The following is a 21,435-nucleotide window of genomic DNA, read 5'->3' as shown; positions in this document are numbered from 1 at the left end:
AAGTACAACACACCCCTTTTCAGACAAAACAAAAACCCCCCCCCCCCCCCCCCCCCCCCAACACTCAGCTAGTCCTCTAGGTTCATTCTCTGTGGTACAAAAGTGCTGCTGTTGCAATGTCTACATTTCATCACACGGCACCAGGCAGGACCTAACTAAAAAAAAAAAAACAAAACACGCAGAACGAGCAGAGGCTGTGGTTTCAGATCCTGACCTGTAAAGGATTTGTGAGAGCGTGCTCTCTGTATTAGCACAAGGGAAAGTATGCTGCATGCGTTTCTCCAGTAGCAGGCTACCGATAACAGAGTAAAGGTTGATGCACACCACAATGGTGAACAGTTGGTTCCTGGTGGGGTTTCTAAGCAGGGAAGAGGGTGAGTATCATTACATCGCTTTACCCTGTATTTCTTTGCAGCACTTGAGCAATGGTGATCTTAATTAGTTTTTAAACCAAAGCTTATTGTTTGATACTTCCCAGTTTTAAAATAAAAAAGGAAGAACATGAACATAGACAGAAATCAGAAACTGCACTGCCTGTAACACCCTCGGGACCCTGCTACTGCTCTCATTGTGTGCACCATAGGCCTGGGGCATCAAAAACTTTTGGGGACAGCAAGACGTGACCTGGAGGGCAGCAGGAGACATCCCACAGCAGAACACCTACACTCTCTCTCCTACCACAAGGAGATAACAGAGGTGCTGGCAACCAGAACTGGAGGGACAGAGGCCTTGGTTACCCCTTACTCCCTTTGGAAGAACAGGCTTAAAACAAACCAACCAACAAATCCTAGTATCCACCTATATCTGGTTAGGTAAGCAGGAAGGTTATGTGGCTGCAGAGCCTTCGTGTCTCTGGCACAGACTTAAGGACCTTGTCCAGTTTCAGAACTGGGTGTGCGAGACCATGCTGAAACCATCAAGGAACGTCACAAGCCACCATATTTCAGGGAAAGATACTCAACGATCAGGAAAGTACGTTCTTCAGTATACATCAGGGCAGTTTGCACGCTCTTCCTCGATCCAGAGCCCAAGTCCTGCGTGTGCCCATGAGTACTGGGTGCCACTGGTTTCCTACTCTCTGCAAATTCATTGCAAATTCAGTATTGATTTTGACATACAGGTTTTTGGTTTTCTGAGGGAACTCGTTGAGACACTGTCTGGATGTAGCACACATCCTGGCCTGGGCATTACCAAGAAGGGACCATCAGGTAGCCTCAAACTGTCCTACATGTCTTCCAACCACGGGTCCCAAAACGGACGGCTATGCTGCCTGCCGATGTGAAGGCAGCCTCAAAGCCAGATTTGTGGCTACAAAGTCAACGTATCTGGATAACCTCAGAAGGAACCAGTTACGTTTCTTTAGGAGCTTTTGGCACCTGTGTGCTTCAGCAAACGAGCAATCTACACAGGTCTCAGGATGGATGGGCCAGCGCAGGTCCACACTCATCCCAGACCGGACTCCTTTAAGTCCGTACAGATTCACACAGACCAGCCTGGCTTACTTACAGACGCACTGTGAGTCCTGCTTTGCTTTGTTTTGCCTTTCAGAGCACCAGGAGATGGATATTGAGGCAACAGCCAAAACAATGACTGTTTCTACTGGCAATGAGAGCTACTGTGTAGTAAAAAGGGTAAATTACTCCAACTTTTACTTGTTTTTATTGTTTTAAATCATTGCAAAGCACTGATATGCAGGACACCACGTGCTTTTTATTGCTGTAAAACTAAAGGCAAGAACATTAAAAACCAAACCTCTAACAGGGAGAACCTGGCCACCTAAATAATTAATTTCAGCAAAACAGGAGTGGTAGTGTCCAACAGACTTGACTGTGACTTAAGGCACATCCCTGCTAATTCAGTACTGCCTCTTCTGATTTTGAGTATATTCCTGAGACTTTTTTTTTTTTAAATCAGTTTCCTACATAACATTATTGTTTTCTGGATAACAGAGTTTTACAGAAAGAAAAAGCATTTAAATTTTTTATTTATTATCTTTGAGAATTGCATGCACATTTAGGCTGACAACATGTTTCTGCTTACTGTAATTTTTTAAAATTACGAACTGACAGTTCTTGATGACCCACATCCCCAAACTGACTTGATTTTATACTGAATCCTCCTTTCCAGCCTAAAGTGGGCTCATACCTGACCTGTTGGTCTTGGGAATTTAGGCTCTTCCTAGAACAGCTCTCCTATGTGCTACTGTGCAACACAAGCAACATCAGGAAAAGAAGAGGGGAGAGGGAAGACTGTGCCAATTCCTGCGTGAAACAAAAGGAATATAACAGAGCAGAGAAAGCAGGCCACATTTAGAAGTGGTGTATGTACAGCCAGCTGGTCATATAGATGGGATAAATGCTTGCAGCATCAAACCCCTTTGGGTTTCTGAAGCTTTTGCTCATTTTACAACTAAAGGAGGCACCAGGTTACAACTGTTTGCTCTCTCAGAGGAGTTCATGCCATGCTGAAGTAGCAGATGGAGGCTGACAGTCAGGCGTGACTTTGGGATTCCTGCAGATCAGTCCTGAGGCTGATCAGAATTATGAAGCCCACAAGAACAATCTTGTTAATAACCTCCTGTGCAGCCAGGATGATGGGACTGTCATACTTTCCTTTCAGGCAGCAGGAAATAGTCCTCTTTCCTCACACCTGCCCTCCTTAAGCATGAGGATCATAGCACAGAGAGCAGCAAAGCATGTTTCAACACAGAAAAGTAAAAAAAGGGAAAAGAAGATTTTTCAGGGTATACTTAGTATGGGGAGCTTCGCAACCATTTTACTGCACTAACTGCCAGATCACACTTGCTCCTTTGCTAGACTGTTTCACTGAACAACCACGCTGATATTACAAAAGATCGCTTTAGGAAGTAAGTCCTATATCTGTTTTTATTACTAAAACAAAGCAGCTATCTTTCAACAAAGTAAGGAACGGAGCAAGAGATTGCAAAGAGTTTTGGCCTGTTAACTAACTAACATAGGTTGGTGTCATGGTTTCAGCCCAGCAGCCAACAAAGAACCATGTGGCTGCCCTGGTGGGATGAGGAGGAGAAAATAGAATGAAAAGCTTGTGGGTCGAGACAAGGACAGGGAGGGATCACTCACCAATTACAGTGATGGGCAAAAGACAGACTTGACTTGGGGAAAAAAACCAAAATCAATTTAATTTGTTACCAATCAAATCAAAACAGGATAACGGGAAGTAAAACCAAACCTTAGAACAACTTCCCCCCACCCCTCCCTCCTTCCCAGGCTCAACTCCACTCCCGGTTCTCTCCACCTCCTCCCACCCAGCAGCACAGGGGGATGGGAATGGCGGTTGGGGTCGGTTCCTCACAAGGTGTTTCTGCTGCTCCTTCCTCCTCAGGGGGAGGCCTCCTCACTCTTCCCCTGCTCCAGCGTGGGCTCCCTCCCACGGGAGACAGTCCTTCACGAACTTCTCCAACGTGAGTCCTTCCCACGGGCTGCAGTTCTTCACGAACTGCTCCAGTGTGGGTCCTTCCCGTGGGCTGCAGTCCTTCAGGCACAGCCTGCTCCAGTGTGGGCTTTCCCATGGAGTCCCGGCCATTTTTGGGGGCATCCACCTGCTCCGGCATGGGCTCCTCTCTCCCCAGGCTGCAGGTGGGCATCTGCTCCCCCACTCCCCTCCATGGGCTGGGAGGGGACAGCCTGCCATCTCGCTGTGGGGGCATCAACCTCCTCCGGCGCACCTCCTCCCCCTCCTTCTTCACTGATCTCGGTATCTGCACCGGGGTTTCTCTCACCTTCCAATCTCCTCCCCTGCTGCAGGTTCCCCTTCTTAAATACGTTATCCCAGAGGCGCTACCACCGTCATCGCTGATGAGCTTGGCCTTGGCCAGCGGTGGGTCCGACTTGGAGCTGGGGAAGCTTCTAGCACCTTCTCACAGACACCACCCCTGCAACGCCTCTGCCGCTACCAAAACCCCGCCACACAAACCCCAAACAGTTGGAGGAATAAGTCAGCCTGATGCTCATAAACACTGACCTGAGAAAAGTTTTGGAGAATATGTGTTTTATTTTGTTTCGTATGCATTAATTTTTCCAAGCATTTAGTTAAAGCAATGTTTCAATGTTCACCCATCGAAAAATATTCTTTCTACTGCTGCCTTTAAACGAAAATGAACATAACAATCTCCCATATAATACTGGGTAAGAAATACAAATACTTCAGTTACTAAAATGGTCTTCACCATCCTTGGTGAAGGAACTTAAAAATTACAGTCAATAACCATGTCCTCATGTATAGAAATAACTTCAAATGTCTGGGAAACCCTTCCACCTTAGGATAGATATTCATCACCTTGTAGACATACGATTAAAAACCCCATGTTAATACTTAAAAACTTTCATTACATGAAAAACTTTCATTACACAGCACTTAAAAAATTAAATGATGATTTTTTTTTGAATGTATTTTTCCACATGGATCAATTTCAAACTGCTGGAATCGAACATTCATTCCAATCTTCTACTCATTTAAGTTCTTAAATATTCCTAATGTACTTTCAATACAGCAATGAAACTAATCAAATGAATACTAAGAAAGAAATATGTGATGTTGTTGCAATTTAAAGTATCTATTTTTGGTACCAGACTCCATATTCCCTGCATTTTCACTTGCAGAAAACAAATAACCACTATTCTCCCCAAAGGAGTTCAAGAATTTAATCTTTTAAATTTATGCTAAAATTATTTTGTGATTCATCTCTGTAGATGAGCTGTCTCATTGCTAATAGTCCACCCAAAACACTGAAGAAACTTCTACTGCATAGATTATCATAAATCTCATGGCAATTATTGTTACTTTTATAACTGTTACCTTACCAATTCTTGCATTTCCTCTACAGTAGACCAACCCTGACATAACAGCGCGAGTCCAGCAGTGCACACCAGGACGGTTGCGGGAAAAGGAGAATGTGACATTCAAAGAAAGTGTTAGAGAACTGGGTTTGTTCAGCCTTAGGAAGGCAGCAGAGCGGGGTCTAACTGCTGGTCGGAGCCACCTAACAGAATAGTGCCGAGAAGATGGAGCCAGACTTTTCTCAGAGGTGCACAGAGGCATTGGACACGAGCTGCAATGTGGGAAATTCCCATTAGGTGTCACTTCTTTTTCACCACGAGGGTGGTCAAACCTGGCCAGAGAGGCTGCGGGATCTCCATCTTTGGAGATCATTCAAAACTTCCCTGGAAAAGGCCCAGAGCAACCTGATCTATTTCTTTCTGTTTGGAGCAGGAGGTTGTACTGGAGACCTCCAGAGGTGCCCCCACCAGCCTAAATTACGCTCTGGATCTGTCCATGTCAAACACCCATTTTTCTTTAAGGTCTGCCTCTTGCATCAGCAGCAACCTCTGATCTCTCTAATCACAAGCTCAGCTTAAGTCCAGAATCATCAGTCAAGTTTCTTTTTATTCAGGTAATACACGAAGTATCAAAACCAACGGTATACTGCTGGCCAAAAATAACCTGCCATGGCACAGCCATCCAGCAGCTCAACCCTGAAGGCAACTGCGTAGGAAAAAGCCCAAGTGCTTAATGACATAACCCACTTGAGCACTTGGCACTGCCACGGTATCTATTATATGCACAGATGTGGACATCTAGCTATACAATTGCTCTCACTGGCATTTGGAAAGCTGCAACTATATCTCATGCTCTATGTTATAGATATAATATACATTTTACAGCTATCCTCTTTTTTATTCACCTGTCAACACCAGTATCAGGTTTATCAGCTTACCGCAGATTTTGTATTGTGGGGATATTGAATTCACTTCTGTACAAATATTCTAAAGAAATGGAGGATCCATCAGGACTAGAAAATGAAATCAGAGTTATTTTTACTATCTTCTAACTTTACTTGGAAATGGTGTCTTGTAGCTTGGCAAAGCTGACTAGCATACAGTTTTCTTTCCTTTGCAGTTAGCAAGTTTTATCTGGCCAGACAAACTAGCTGACTTCAGGGACTTGTCAACTCAGCTGGAGACAAGGATTTTTGAATATGAAAGAAAACAAATTCTATGCTGGAAGTAAGGCTTAAATAACCACATGATACAATAGTAATCTACTAGGATTTAATCAACTGGGTTAGCCTTGCCAGTGCTTCTGTAATAAATGAATGAGCTAATGGACATAAAAACAAAAGGCTTCTAATCGAACCGTAAAAGGTAAAACTGCCTGACCTTGCATGGCATAATTTCCTCCACTTGTTTCCCAAGACCACTAAAAACTAAGATGAGCAACTGATAATAGATCCCACACAGGGAAAGGCAGAATAGTGAAGGAGTAAGAATTCAACAGAGCCTCAAAAAAAGTGTGTTTTAAACCATCCCATGTTGTTCCCGCATCCCATGACACCACGGTTGACAAAGAAAACATGTGGCCCAAATGCCAGTTCATGCAAACATCCATATGACTCTTCTACATGGAAAAATGCAGTGCTGGGCAGAGAGGCCAGAGCTACATTAGGTGTCTGAATCTGCCACCCTGTGATAGCCTAAAAACCTGCCAAAGGTAATTTACCCTCCTTTCCAGCCTTTACAGATAGCTTGCTTACATCAACCTAGCAAAATACTGTAGAAACATACAAAACGTGTCTACAAAAGTAACAGAAACTGAATCACAGATTGTTAAGGCACCACTTTAACATGAAAAATTCACATATGCAAAAAGAAAAGACTAGGACTAGTAAACGAGAAAAAACAAGCAAGATCCCTTTTCTTCCCTTATTTTGTTAGGAAACCCTTACCTGTCCAACCCCTGGCAGTAAACGGGAAACAAGCAACACAGACCTGCTTCACTATCTGCTGTAATAAAATCAGGTACTCAAAAACTACAATGCCTGTGTCCAGGCTGCATCTTGCACAACTACTCAATATGCAGAAGATCTCTGCACTGCAGAATAAAATTAATCAGAGTCCTACGCAATGAGATTGGTTACACTGAAAAGAAGGCATTTACAAAGAAAATGACACACTGAAGAGCGCTTAGGAATATCTGGCTGCCGAGTGAGGTCAAAGGCAAGTACATGGGGCCTCGTAGCCTCATGCCAGGGCAAAATTGCCACTGCAGATGAACAGAAAACAGTGCTCAGCACCAGAAAAATCTGGCCATTTTAACTGACAATCTGACTGTTAGGCTGCTCCAAGGAGAATCCTAGCAAAAGAAACTGAATGCCGTGGCCACATCCAGATTTTGGGGAGCCTGCGGACCAGAAGGCATCTGAAGTGCACGCCTTGCAAGCGATCTTTTTGCACCACCCTAGTCTCACAAGCCCTCAGAGTGCTCCCAGAGAGACCTATCAAGAAGTGGGTAAGGACAGGAAGAATACTGAATTCAAAGCGTCTGCTGCTGGGCCTCACACAGCCCCAGCTGAGCATCTAGAGCAGACACAGTGCCTGGTTTGCCATGTAAAGATGGTTTCCACACCCCTCCCTGCAGCAGCCCAAAAGCTAGAGAAAATAATCCACTGGATTTAATCAGGGATACTGGTTTACTATTTCTGCAACTAAGGCTGCTGTTGGAAAGGCAGACTGACACTGAGATAGCCCAAGCCAAGCACCTCAAAATCTGTGCAAGAGCTGTTCTAACAGAGCTGTTGCATTTTGATTAACCTCAAAGACCCCAGAGATGGGAAACAGAGTCCAGATAGTATTTCACAGATGCTCCTTTGCCATCTGAACATTGCTCCACAGCAAATCCAGGGTGGGGAAAAAAAAGTCACAGAGAGAACAGGCAGGTTTCTGTCTGTTTGTATTCTAAAGGGTTAGAAAAGCATTGAAGATGTGGAAAAATATCTGTTCTTCTAGAAGTGACAGGACTCTTCCTTCCACATGTTCAATGACAGGAAACCATCCCATTTTTTCTCCCCATGATTCCAAAGAACAGGAGTCTCAGAGTCCTGATTTATAATAGCAATGAGGTTTTAAAGCAAGCCCCCATACTGCCTTAAATCATCGCAATTACCATGTGTCAGCGTTGTTCACAGAGTGGCTTTGGGTCACGTAAACTTTTCTGAGCAAACAGACCCAGAAGCTCCATTCCAGGTGCACACCAAACAGTCCCCAAATCCTAATGGAGACAGTCCAAACCAACAACTGGTCCCTCAGACAGGGGAACCAGATTAAAACTAACCCAAAGCAAATCCCCCAAACACATGCTGTTTATAGTGTACAATCCCCAAGCCATATATGTTAGAGATGTATAGGCCTGAGCAACTGCTTCTATCCACTGATCTGCTGGTACTATACTGCTCACTAATGTAGACATAACTTAAGAGGGTGAAACACAGAAAACCCAGCCAAGACCCTTCTTGCTCTCTGGATAAGCAAGTTGCTAATTCCCTTAGTCATATACATCTTATTTCCATCTGCTTTTTAACATATGTGATCAAAAGGCTCGTCTGCACAGCAAAACACTTGCAGACACAACTGAACCAGCAAACTTCTATGCTGGAGACAAGTTGTATCTGCAAGAAGTAGTATTTTGCCAATGCAGCTTAGGCTTGGTTTCAAAATGCTTGACTGCAAAGTAGAAAAGCCCAATAAATTAAAATTATGTGCAAATGGTACAATCATACACAATTATCTCACTTAAAGATAATTTTACAGTAGTGATTAAGGTAATAAAATGAGAACTTGGCACTAAAATAGTATTCTTCTGACAGAGAAGCTGTATTCATGCAGAAGTTCCCTGTGCAGATGTGCCAAGCTACCCCTGAAACAGTTTCTGAATTTGTTATAGGTAAGATTTTCATCCCTAGTAGGGTAATTCTCTATTAGCTGTCTATAAAATAATTTTTATTATCTTTTTTCATACTATTACTTTATTATCCCTATACTTACCAACTACATACACACATTTCTTATTGCTGTACACTATGAATTTTTCATATCATTTCCATATTGCTTGTTACTTATTGCACATTTTAGAGATAAATGTGTATATTGGAATCTATTACTGCAAAAGTCTAGTCTGTGATGCAGTTCCTTGGACTCTCCATGACACCCGGTATATGGGAACTGTACAGCAGCCTTCTTCAAGGAAGGCAAATTTTCTGATCCTCCAGGTAAACTTAGTCCTGCTTACTCCTTCATCCATGGAAGGGACAGATAAACCAGAGATAATCAAGCCCAACAGAAGTGGTGAGCAAGTCCTGTAGTCAGGCCAAAAGGGTTGCTCAGGCTGGTGTTGATAAAGAGCAGAGGACTTTACCTACAGCAGACAGTGGGTAAACACATGGTGTGATCTCAATAAAAAGAGAGGTCCTAGGTTGTAATCTGTAGCGGCCACTGGTTCTACAACAAGGTATGGTTGCCTGAATGCCACCATGTGGTGAGGATCTAGAAAGAAAGACTTGTTTTCAAATGGTGACTCCTCATGGAAGAGGCCTGGCATCATGAAGGATCCCATCTGCTCGTGCTGCAATGATGATACGGGTAAAATCAGGCACTGTGGAGGATGCAGGCCTCCTTGAGCAGCAAGGACTGTAACACGCATTGTGATACTGAGGTCAACCTTCCTAATGGTACCAAAAAGAGAATGCAATTTCCCTGTTCCCCAAGCAAGCTTACCAACACACACTGAGAAAATAGCTTTGGTTCAACAGTGCCAAGGTCCTGTCAGAAGAGGGGAGCAACAGGACAATGTAAGCCAAAGAGTGCTTGACAAAGGTGAAAAAAAATAATGTTATCTTGTGGTGCTCCGATTAGAATTGGCCAGATAGAGTAGCACCAGACAGAATGTCCTGAGCCCTTCAAGCCCAGCCTGAACAAGGAAATACTCTACAGCAACTGTGGGACCAAGAGGTTCTGATTTTCACTAAAATAGACCATGGAAGGCAAGAAAAAGACAGAAATTTTGCTGGAAACTTTTTGGGTAAATGTGCAACAACAGGACAACTGAGAGTTTCAGCTCATCACCTGCTTGAGCAAGAAACTCTGTAAGCTGACTTCTCAATCATGTTTCACCCAAAGCCTACAAGGGTACCATTGCTGGTGCTTCCCAGCCCCAAGACAGTATGAAGATTTGGAAGGTTGGTCAGAAGATAATCTATGATCCTTGCAAGTAACAATACAACTCAGGAAGAACTTTGCCTTTGGCAAAGACATTAATATCTAAACAGATAAAGAAAAAGCACCATACGGCTAGAAAAATCAAATCAAGAGCAGAACAAAATGACGCTACAGGGCAGTTGAGAGATACTGAAGTGGCAGTGATCTCACATAGCCAAGCACAAGTATCACGGAACCATTTATGTTGGAAGGGACCTCTTGAGATCATCTAGTCCACTACCCCTGTTCAAGCAGAGACAGCTAGGGCAGGTTGTCCAGGGCCACATCCAGCTGGGTTTTTAATATCTCCAAGGACAGAGACTCCATAACATCTCTGCGCAACCTGTGCCAGTGTTTGACCACCCTCTCAGTAAAAAAAAGTGACCACCCTCCCAGTAGAAAACCACACACAGTGTTTATTAGAAGGTATAGAGACTCTCTTAGAAGAGTCATTAACTGATTCGTTCCCTAGTTGTTCTGTGTGGACTGCCAGTGCAGAAGGGACATTGTGAGGGACCTGCAGCTGTGTTCCTTATGTGGCTATTCCAGAAAGTGTCCCAGAAAGTCTGACTGTTGGCAACAGCCTGCAGTCCAAACCGATCAGGAGCTACTGCACTGAGAGGTCAGGCTGCACCCAAATCAGGTCCTGAAATAGGTCTGCAGTATGGGCTAATGGCCAGCCTCTTCTATCCCAAACTCTGTCAAGCTCTAGCTACTTGCAAGACCCTGATCACAAGCTCTGAAAAGAGCAGCAGCTCATTAGTCCTTTAATGTTGGTGTGATACCTAAATAGAAAACAGTAAAGCCGCACTATTTAAGAAGAACTGCAATGCTCAATTCTACCAGAAAAGTACAGAAGAATTTTAGACAACACTGTTCCCTCACTTTTCACCTGGAAAACCATGAACTGACTGTATCACCTATGGCAATACCAACTTCCTCCATCCACCAGCTGGTTGGATAAAATCAGCATCTCCCCTTGTGAAATGTTTCTCCCCTCTTCGCAACAGCTCACAAAGAAAACATACACAATACATGAGTCCCCACTGTCTCAACCTTATTTCTTATTTTAACTTTATCATTTATTTCAGTAAGGCATTTGGGGATTAACCTTGAACCAAAAAAGCTAAATTCTTCACAGAACAGCTTGATTTGTAAAAATATGGCTGAAGCAATTTGTCATTCTTAAATGCAGGATAGCTGATGCATAGCCAATTCTGCTTCTTCTGTCTTTTCTGTCCCTTAATATTTGCTAACTGCTTTGCCAAGGGACTTTCCTAATTCCACATGCCACCACTCCCTCTCCCCAGTTACTTGGATCATGCTGTGGACTACTGCGGGTGTTTTTTCAAGCATTTGGTATTCTCAACTATTTTCCAGAAATAAACACTGACGGCAAAGCACGAGTATTAGTCAAGTCCTTGCACATTTTCTGATGCTAGTTCTGATTTGGTGACTTGAGGTCATTCCTTTCAAGCATTCCCTGCCCTGGAAGTAACACATATTGACACTAGCCAGCATGATAGCATTGCCTCTTGGTAATCAGCTGTTCTACACAGTCACACCTTCTCTTAATTCAGAGCAGTTCCAAGTATACAATCAAATGAAAAAAACTAAATCTCTGCCTTGCTTGCCCTCACTACATTGCTTTCAGACCTCAGCCAGCTGCTCTGCTGTTCTCTGGGAGCTCTATGTATCCAGGCCTTTCACGGATCAACAGCAAGCTTCCTCCTAACAGCCTGGGTTGATTTCTCCTTTGTTTCAATTCTCTTTACACAGACCAGCTGCACCTATTACAATACAGTGTATTCAAAAAAGGCCTTATCAGTCCTCCTTTTAGAAGTGCTGAACTGTGGAAAACTATTTGACCTTCAAAAATAATCGACTGACTTTTACCTAGAGGCTGTCACAAACATTGAGTAACACCAGTTCCACAAGACCTACAACAGTCTTACCCTCTAATTCAATCATATCTCTGGAGATTTTGTGCAAGGGCAGAGGTATAGACACTGACATAGGGCCATAACGCTATCTCTGAAACATGCACCCTGGTGATAAGGGCTCACTGCTTCATGGGAAGGCATTTCCTCAGCCCACGTGGGAATCCTGCAAAAAGGAACATCCCCTTAAAGGCGTATTATATAGAACATGTAAACTGTACCTGTCAATAGCTGGCCTTGCCTTCACAAGGAAATCCATGCACAATGCACTTCAGCAAACAGCAGTTCTCAGTTCCTCAAATGCAGATTTGGAAATTCCTTATTTACGTCCTCCCCTAGCAATCAGTTTTTAGTAGAAGCCCCCTCACTGTTCCTTCAGCCAGGAACAACTGCAGCGAGACTGCTCCCTTGCACCCTTTGGTGTTAAACTGTATCTCATCAGCATCGCAAAAGCCTTTGGGATACTGATTGGCTTCTTTCACCCTATTCTACTAGTTCACTCCTGAGAATGACTGCGACTTTAAAGATCAGCAGAGGAAGTTTTAACTTTCAGCCTTATTTATAGTTTCACCTGAGCACACAGAAAACAGCATTCTGGCATAAGGCAAGTGCCCCTTCAGTGTAATTTCTTAAGTGGAAGCAGGGTTGGACATGAGTCAAGGAAGGCTCCCATTTTGCTGCTTCCCAGTCAGTTTGAAACCTGCTTTTAAGCTTTGCTTAGGTTCAACTATAGAAATCGATGGTCCCAGGGCTGACTTCCACATCCAAACCAATATAAAACTGCATTAGGGAAAATTAAGAATAGGCATATCATTCCAATTAACATAATTCAAAACCACCACTCCCAAAACTAGAAGACCTAAAATCACTTCACATTTTGCTTTCAGGACAGTCACGTACATGACAAATTAACCAGTTGCCAGTTTCCTTATACTTCATGTTATCCACTTTTTGAACTCATCTACTAGTCAACCATTTTACTTGGAGACTCCATCATGCTCACAGTGCTATAGTCACAAACGTTGCCCCAATCTTCTGGGAGGCAATCAGCTACCCTCATTTCTTAGTCAGACATCGCTTGCTCTGTTCCTTATTATCTGATCAGCATCACTAGACTGCACAGACCAGTGTACCAATAGTTCAGTTTGAGTCTCCCCATTGTTCTTATAGCCTGGCTGACAGAAATAGTCCCTGTAGTTGGAACTCAAGTGAGTAGGACGCTTTGCAGAATGCAATAACTTTCTGAGCCGAATGACTTAATGTAACATCACATATAGATGGAAGCTGAAGAGAAAATTATAAAAAACATATGCAACTTCAGATTCTAATTGTTAACATGCATGGTGACCTTTAGCAGTTCCAAAGAGCTTTCTGCCTTACCTTGCAGCTTTTTCAGGACAGCCACTTCCATCTTGAGAACTTGTTTGGGCTGCTGGGCTGATTCCACCTTCAAGGCCACATTCTCACGGGTCAGCAGATCCATTGCCTCATAGATCTCCCCAAAGCCACCGCCACCAATCTTCTTCAACTAGAAAAGTACAAAGAGGTTTGGTACAATGTATAAGAGAGACAACATCAAATTGGCTCTCCCAGAGCCAGGCACTAGCTTCTTTACTGCAGAGGGAGAACAAACTCAGCTCCCAATCTGTGCTGTGCCTGAATACCTTCACTGCACAGCTAGGCAAAAGCCCAGCTACCCACTTGACTGTGCTATGTATAAATTCTTTGCTGTAACAACAAAGAACAAGCCTAGCAAGTGATGACACGTGATACATTTAAAAGCAAATGATAACGCCTATTAGCTCAATAATGTTCTTGCCAAAATTCAAGGAAAGACCCTTCAAGGAGATAGTAGAACCACTATCCAGACCACAGTAGATAAAAACTGTGAATCCCTTTCAACAAACATCTCTGCAGTAAAACACAACCATGGTAGCTGGGACTAATGCTTTCAAGAAATAAGTTAAATGAAGTTTACATCTCATTCACAGGATTTTAAATATAGGACAAAACATCCACGGTAATATTGTACAAGATGCTTGACCTGCTCTGCTAGTGAGGTTATTTCAGTATCACATTTCAGAGAACTGCCAACTGCATTACCCCAAAATAGTTACATACAAGCTGCAAGTACAACTCCATTGTTTCTCATTTTCTCTTTTTTTTTTCTTTTTAATTTTAAAACACACCAAATGATGCTTTTTGTGTCTCTGAGCAAAATTAAAGACTGTTTCACAATAGAAGGATATCACTACGTGGAAATCAAAACAATTTCAATTGACATAAACTCAAAGCTAACGATGTCTAAGTTTCAGCATATTTGATATGCACCTACTAGAGATAGATCCTCTGCCTGTTCTAGAGTAGCCACCCACTCAGAGAGCAAGCTGGAATCCTCTGCCTTTCCTGGAAGGTGATTCCTTGATTCTCCTTCTGCTGAGACTTGACAGCATATGCACGTATAGTTATACATATGCATGTATAAGACAGACTCCTAATGTGTTCTAAGTGTCAATGTCTATGCCAGGAAAATTATTTTATATTTGTTTCTCTTAGATATATCTAAAGCATACTATGCTGCCCAGGAACAAGTTCAGGTTTACAGCAGAGCTAGATCAGGGCTCCTTTGATCTGCTTAGCATTTGTTCATTGAACCTTGCTGCAGCCCTTTCCTTCAGCATTTTGTGTTCCCTCTGTTCACAAGTGCTCAGGAAGCCCCAAGCGCTGCTTCTTTCCAACAGCAGCAATAACGCTTGAAGGGAAAAAGAAGTTTAAATCAGGCAGATAGTCAAACATGTATCTTACACAACGTTTAATGAGGTTTAGATGATATTTTAGTGTCTCCTGCACCACAGAAGGCCTATCCTGTGCATCTGTCCAGTTTGCCGAACAAAGGGCCCTGCCTCTCAAGGGCAGGGGTTTTTCTCCTTCTTAAGGTGACCCAAACCATTTGCTTTTCTGGCTCCCAGGTCAAGAAAAACAGCTCTGCATGAAGAAGGTACTATTTTCCATATTAACAGCCTGACTATTGTCTCTGAACCCTTTGAGAGTTGCTGTCTGGAGCCATTCTTCTCCTTTTACTTGTTGTTTTTACTCACAACCTTCCACTGGGCTAAACAGGCATATTCGTACAGTAAACAGCCCAATAAGTAGGTCACCACATATTATTCATAAATTATTACAGTGCAGCCCTACTTCTACTTAGAAATTCACACTAAATGAGCTGGCTACTAAAAAATCTTTCTATCAAAACAATGCTCCCTTCAGCATAGCAACAACATGCCAGCTAATACCTCAGGATTCAGTACACAAGATTTTCTGTTGCCTGATGTATTAATGACACAGAAGGGAAAGGGACAGTAAAAGCTGCAGAAGGCAAGAAGTTTAGTCAGGATCTGGAAGGACTTTGAGGAAGATTAAAAAAGTCTCAGTGAGAAAGTGGGTAACATAACAAGCAAAAGTCAACAGTAATAAATATAACACAACATAGCTGGGATGGAGAAGAAACACAGGCTACCCAAACATCTTGCTGGGTTGCAAATTCAAGAAATGGATCTGGGGAGAAATATTGCTGAGCCAGCACCAAAGCACACATTGATCCTTTTCCATTCACTGGCCTTAACAGGGACAGCTCCCACATCCAACACAGTTGTCAAAATGCAAAGCTACTACAATATAAATGGAACAACACAGTAATATAATTGGGATAGTGGCACTATAAGGATCTGTAGGAAGGTTAGTCATGTACAATGCACAATATGGATCACCTTGCTGCTAGAGGCTTTCACCGCGTTAGGAGTGGTTCGTTTCAGGGTGAAGAGAATGATCAGGAGCCTGGAAAAACTAAGGACAGACTAGGACTGCTACCTCAGAAAGCAAAAAGGAACAAGTTCATCAGAGAAGCAGGTTTGGGAAGGTACAGGTATTGAGACTGCTCACCTGGGAAAACAGCCAAATCAGAGGACCCATATAAGTCTACAGAGCAACAAATGTGAGATGACATGAGATTAAGATCAGAGCTTCTACTGTATCAGAAAACTAATTTTATACACACATTCCACCCAATGGATGCACCTCACTGTCCAAGAGCCCTCAAGCTGCCTCTGCTTCCCCACATCCTTTCTCACCCTCTTATGGAAATTATTCTCTGGCATACTTTTCCCAGCTGGGACCAGATGGTCCCATTTATCATTACCAGCACTGCCATCCTCCTTGACTTTTCAGCAACATCCAGTGGCCACTGGCACCCATTTACTTTTCTTTGTTGCACAGCAAGTTGTTATCCTGCAACTCAAGGCTTTGTCTGAGGTCAGCAGCTCACCACATGGGCCTTTCTTCATTGCTTGGGTACTCTGTGGGAATTCACTGTCTAAGGTGAACTCAGCACAGCCTTCTGCTGGACACAAAGGAGAGATGGGCATATACCACTCAAGAAAATAAACAAATAATGAAACCATTAAACAAAGTCAAAGAAGAGAAGGTAACATCTAACAAGGATCACCTAAGTGGTAATCATGAGTCACCAGCCCATGCTAAGCTTCACTGTTCTGGGAATACTCTCTTCTCATCCTATTTCCTACCTTCCACCAGTCTCTTTACTGTTAAGACTAGGATACAGGCTGACAACACCAGCAGGATTCATTCTACCTAAATGCATGAGCCTATATGTGAGCTGGTTGTCCAGATTTCCATTACAACCTGTGCAGTCAAGTGAACAATTCATCTGATGAAACACAGGTATCTATTTGAACTCGCACACAGACAACTAAAATTAAGTAAGCTGCATCTCAGACATGATTTCAGTCCTTTCAGCATCACACAGCCAAATGACCATACAGCTCATTGCAGAGCTTCTTCCATATTCTAAGAGGTTTCATGCCACGTTAGGTCCTTGGAGCAAACTGTTAACGAAAAGCCACTCTACTTGACCCCTCAGTGTGGCAGTCTCCAACTAGGGCATTCCAGGAATTCCCCAAACTGGACTGTCCCCCAGCACTACAGACATAAAAACCCCATGTCCTGATGGGGGAAGCCACTCCCCAAAGACCCCCTGGATGTATCAGTAGTTACACAGGACACAGATGGCTCCCTTTGAAGTCTATTTAAAGGAGACTTCCTGAAATATTTTGGATTTATCCTGAAAAGACTCTTGCAGCACAATCCTTCAGAGCCTATGAAAAAAACCCCATAATTCAGTCCACGTGTGGATCAAGTCACCCTCTGGTGTCTCAGCAAAAGTCACATGGTTCCAGTACTGTCCAAATTTCATCCAGTTAAATCATCAAAAACATCTGCAAGTAAAGAATGATGACTCAAAAGAATGCTTCTTCAAGTCCAAAAGTTTTGATAAAAAGTATAAGCACTCCCCATCCATGCCTTTCTCCAAAAATAAGAACGAAAACAGCATTGCTGTCAGACAGCCAAACTTTACTGACTTGGAGCGGCAGGAAGATGAACTACCAACAGGCTAACTGCAGAGAACTAACATCTTCATTTGTCAAATCTTTGTCAGCCAGCATATAGGAGGAGAGGAGGAAAGGAATTCAAGGAATACATTACACTGATCTAAAATTAGAAATTGGTTCAATACTGGAAGTATGCCAGCACTAAGAACTACAAGGTTCAAGCAGATGCCCAGCCAAAGACAGTCACAATGGGAGGACAAATTACACAAAAAACCTTCTGGCAGCTAAACCCCAGCATCACATAAATATGCCACACACCTGCTTGAGCAGGATCCATCACTCACGGCAAAGCTTGGACTGTCTGGCTTGCGTGCTATGGGTTAGATTCTGAAAGGTCTAAGATAAAATAAAAAATGCTACTACTGATGTTACAACTGTATGCTCACTTTAAGGTACGCTCCCTTTTTCATCTGCCACTTGGTCCTATACTATGCATTTCCTTGAGCCAACAGAGGTATTTTTATATTTTTTTCCAGACTACTTTGAGCCCCATACAGCTTGCAGTTCTGACTGGTCCCACACCAACATCAAGCACAGTAAGGGAACAGCACAGAAGGCCTGCCTAAAGGGTGTGCACTTTTAGGGGGGCAGAAATGACTGTTCAATGAAAGCTCACACCACACGACTGAGCTAGCACAAGGCCAAATTCCCAGCTATACTCAGAGCTGAGAATTAGAATTTCTCGTTGCTATTTACACCCTTTAGCAGTCATGTAACTTCCCAGGGCCTTCAAGTGAGGTAATGACCTCACTGCAGTACTGAAGACTACTGTGAGCCAACATTATAAAACATAAAAAGCTATTTCTCTAGTTAGAGGCAGTTGTTGTTAACAACATAGCTGCACATTTCTATATTTTCTAAGGCAGAGTTAGTGGGTAGAGCTTGTAGCAGTCCCCAGTCACAGACTCATGCAACAACGAAGTCACTGAATCCCACATTTAGTGCCTCTACCAAATTTAAAATTAGTTTGAAATGTTCCCCTGTGAGCATAACTGAGCATATTTTAGGCTTTATTTGGAGTTTTTGGTGCTTTTAAGAGTTCTGCTGTTTCCAAGAACAAAGTTACTTTGTTTAGACTGTGTTAAAAAACATACTCCCACCATTTACAGAAGTTTCAGCACTCCTATATATGAAGGAGAAACTCAAAGTTTGATGAACAGTAGGAATGGTACAAGCTGAAGCTAGCTAGGGTAAAGGAGAATGGAGAAGAATGATTATTTGCAGCCATGCACCTGAAGAAATGGCTTAGCATCAGGACAGTGTCTAAATTCAGCTTTGCAAAGAACATGCACCAATCTGACCAAATTGTAGGCTCTGGGGAAATTTCTGTTTGTGCAGGAAGGGTCAGATGAAAGCTGCAAGCGGTATTTTTTGAGAAGGCCATAAGCACAGAGCATGTTTCAAGCCCTATACGTCAGTTAACCTGCACATGTATCATCCTGCCAAAACAAGTGTATGTGCTCCAGCCCAGAGCTGCAAGAGCACAGCAAGACTTTCCTTCAGCTGTGCCAGAAAGCTTTGGGAAGGGGTTAGGGGTTGTCTCCATTTTGGTATCTAATCACAGAGAAAATTGAGATTCTCCATCTGCTCTCAGGAAGCATGGAGAATGAAGAGCAGTTTGCATTGCTTAAATATAAACAGGTTGTTCAGGGGTAGGCCCGACAGAAAAGTTAAGGCTGTGGACAAAGCAGGAGCAAAGTGCTTGGATGAAGAGAGGCAGGCAATGGGGGAGTAACAAGAACACAGCAAGGTGGAACTGTCCAGGGCAGCAAAGAGATACAGGCACCAGGCAAGTCTAACGAAAGGATAGTATGTTGTCAGAAGCAGGCTGTTGAAAATAACCTATCCACAGCCTGGAACTGAAGCAAGTTCAGAGTCCTGAGTGTCTTTAGTCCTCTGCTCTTCAGAGCCCACTGCAAAACTCACAAGGCAGCTGTACCGTAGCTAGTTAGCACAGAGAAATGACTTGGTGCTACTACTACAAATCACTTGTAGTTCAAACGAGTAAGGCTTCTGCTGCGAGTTTAATGATTCAGACACTGCTGGTAATCCAAGTTATAAAACGGACACAATGGCATACATAGGATTTAAATTTTTCTTCAGCTCTTTAAAAGCAAAGCTTTTAAAGCCAGAAAACAAAAACTCTCAGAAAACACATACAGAATTTCAAAAAGTATAAAGGTACATGATCCTTTCACGTGTTATATTCTAGTTTCTTTAACTGAGGTGATAATATAATGCTACTTCCCCCACCATCCCAGAGACCTCATTTTACGACTAAAGAGAAAGCCTTATACGTAAGAGGAACTGCACTCTCTGAACAAATCTGGTGGCCATAAAACACATGTCTAGAGGACAAGATTCTCCCCATGTCTCTACCACAGCATTCTTGCATGATTCTGGTCAAGATGCTGAAGTCTCTAATCACAAGCCATCACTAATCACATGCTCATCTGCTGAGTGCCTAAGGCAAGACAGCCAGGTCCAACCTATAGAAGAAGTGGTGAGCATGCCTAGATGCCCATGATGTCTAGCGGAGATGTGCTTTGGTCATAAATGTTAACCAGTCTGTAAAAAAATAATAAAAATCAAGATCTAACTAACCTTGAACCCCTATCTGTAAAAGCAAGCAAATAGTTTGCTCTTGTATCACCTGGTAAAAGCATGAATAAAAAAAATAAAATATATATATATATCTGGCACAGATAAAACAGTAAAAAACAAAGATCTGAGTTTAAATGGCCAACTCATGCCATGAATTTAAATGGATAGTGAGATCTGCAGCCATACAATGAATTCATAAAACATTAAATGGCTACTAATTTAGTGTACCCCATACAGCTTGCACAACAGATGAGACAGTTGTCCCATGAAGAACTAAAACTCTTAAGATGTGATGATAAGACTTTAAAAAGTATCCTAATAAATTTACACAGAAGTTGTACCAACAAGCTAATTATGGAATTTCTGACTTCTGAAGTAGCTGACCTTTCAGCCTTAAACATTTGCTTTTAAACTATTTTATTTTATTGTAATTTATTTATCAGCATGCCTGTTAGTATTCTTTGCCACAGTGACTCGAAATCTAAGTTTCTTACCAAAAGATGACTCAGCCTGCTGCAACAGTTCAATCCTACCTAAAAATCCTTGGCAGGTTTAGTCTTCTAAAAATACCAGACAGTCTAAAAAGCACTAGAGCAATATTAAACATCTTCTTGCAGTATCTTACTAACATGTCAAACCATACCACACCACTGTTGCTTGCTAGAGCCCAGGATTAACTAGACAAGTTTCTGTACTACTACAGGAGGAGGAGAACTGTTTGGGCCACCAAAGGAAGCACAAGCTGGAGCTACTCACCACTTTCCAGCGATCTTTGACCACATAATTGGCCGGAAGAATGTCGACCTGTTCCCCTCCTCCGCTCATGTTTGGTTCGTCCTTGATGACTGCTGCTAGGCACTGCATTTGCCAGCCAGAGAATATTTTAGTAGCTCCCAATTTAAATGAGCCATTTATCTGGGGAAAAAAGGGGCGGGGGGAAGGAATGACAAAATTAGTACAGGTCACGGCAGAAGTACATGCTACATTTCCACAGGTTTTGCTTATGACTAAATCAGAACCCGTCTCTTAGGGAAGAAGGCAAACTCACCTTGCAAACACCTGAGCTCACTCCATGCATAAACTTGGCAGACGCAACCATGCTTCAAGTCAGCAGCACAAACTAAAAGGGTGACAATTACTGGCTATACCATGCAGGAGTCCAGTGCTCTTGAGCCTGACAGCCAACAAGTCAAAGAGAACCTAATGCCAAATGCTGCAAGAGCTGTTATTGTTACCAGGCGAAAAGGTCTTGCTTTAACAGAGCAGCTGCTACATAGGCAGTTTTTATGGTTTTCATTGGACGACATCCAACACAAATCAGAAAGGTTTGCCAGGTATTGCATCCAATAAGCCTAAAAG

General features: G+C 42.8%; 1 protein-coding gene across 1 annotated transcript in view; it reads right to left on the bottom strand.

Annotated features, from left to right (window-relative positions):
- The window catches only part of TTBK1 (tau tubulin kinase 1), a 95,571-nt gene extending 74,396 nt beyond the window's left edge, over positions 1 to 21,175 (bottom strand). The window contains exons 1-3 of the mRNA XM_010577805.1: positions 21,125 to 21,175; positions 20,833 to 20,991; positions 13,388 to 13,535 (exon numbers count right to left, since the gene is read on the bottom strand). Of these exons, the coding sequence (XP_010576107.1) occupies positions 13,388 to 13,535; positions 20,833 to 20,991; positions 21,125 to 21,175 (358 nt within the window). The remainder of the gene's footprint in view (positions 1 to 13,387; positions 13,536 to 20,832; positions 20,992 to 21,124) is intronic.
- Positions 21,176 to 21,435: the final 260 nt, after the last annotated feature.

This window comes from Haliaeetus leucocephalus, unplaced genomic scaffold (assembly GCF_000737465.1).
Source record: "Haliaeetus leucocephalus isolate CR32 unplaced genomic scaffold, Haliaeetus_leucocephalus-4.0 Scaffold577, whole genome shotgun sequence".
Classification (NCBI taxonomy): Eukaryota; Metazoa; Chordata; class Aves; order Accipitriformes; family Accipitridae; genus Haliaeetus; species Haliaeetus leucocephalus.
Note: the sequence above shows the minus strand (reverse complement) of the source record. Positions and strands in the feature narration are given on the sequence as shown.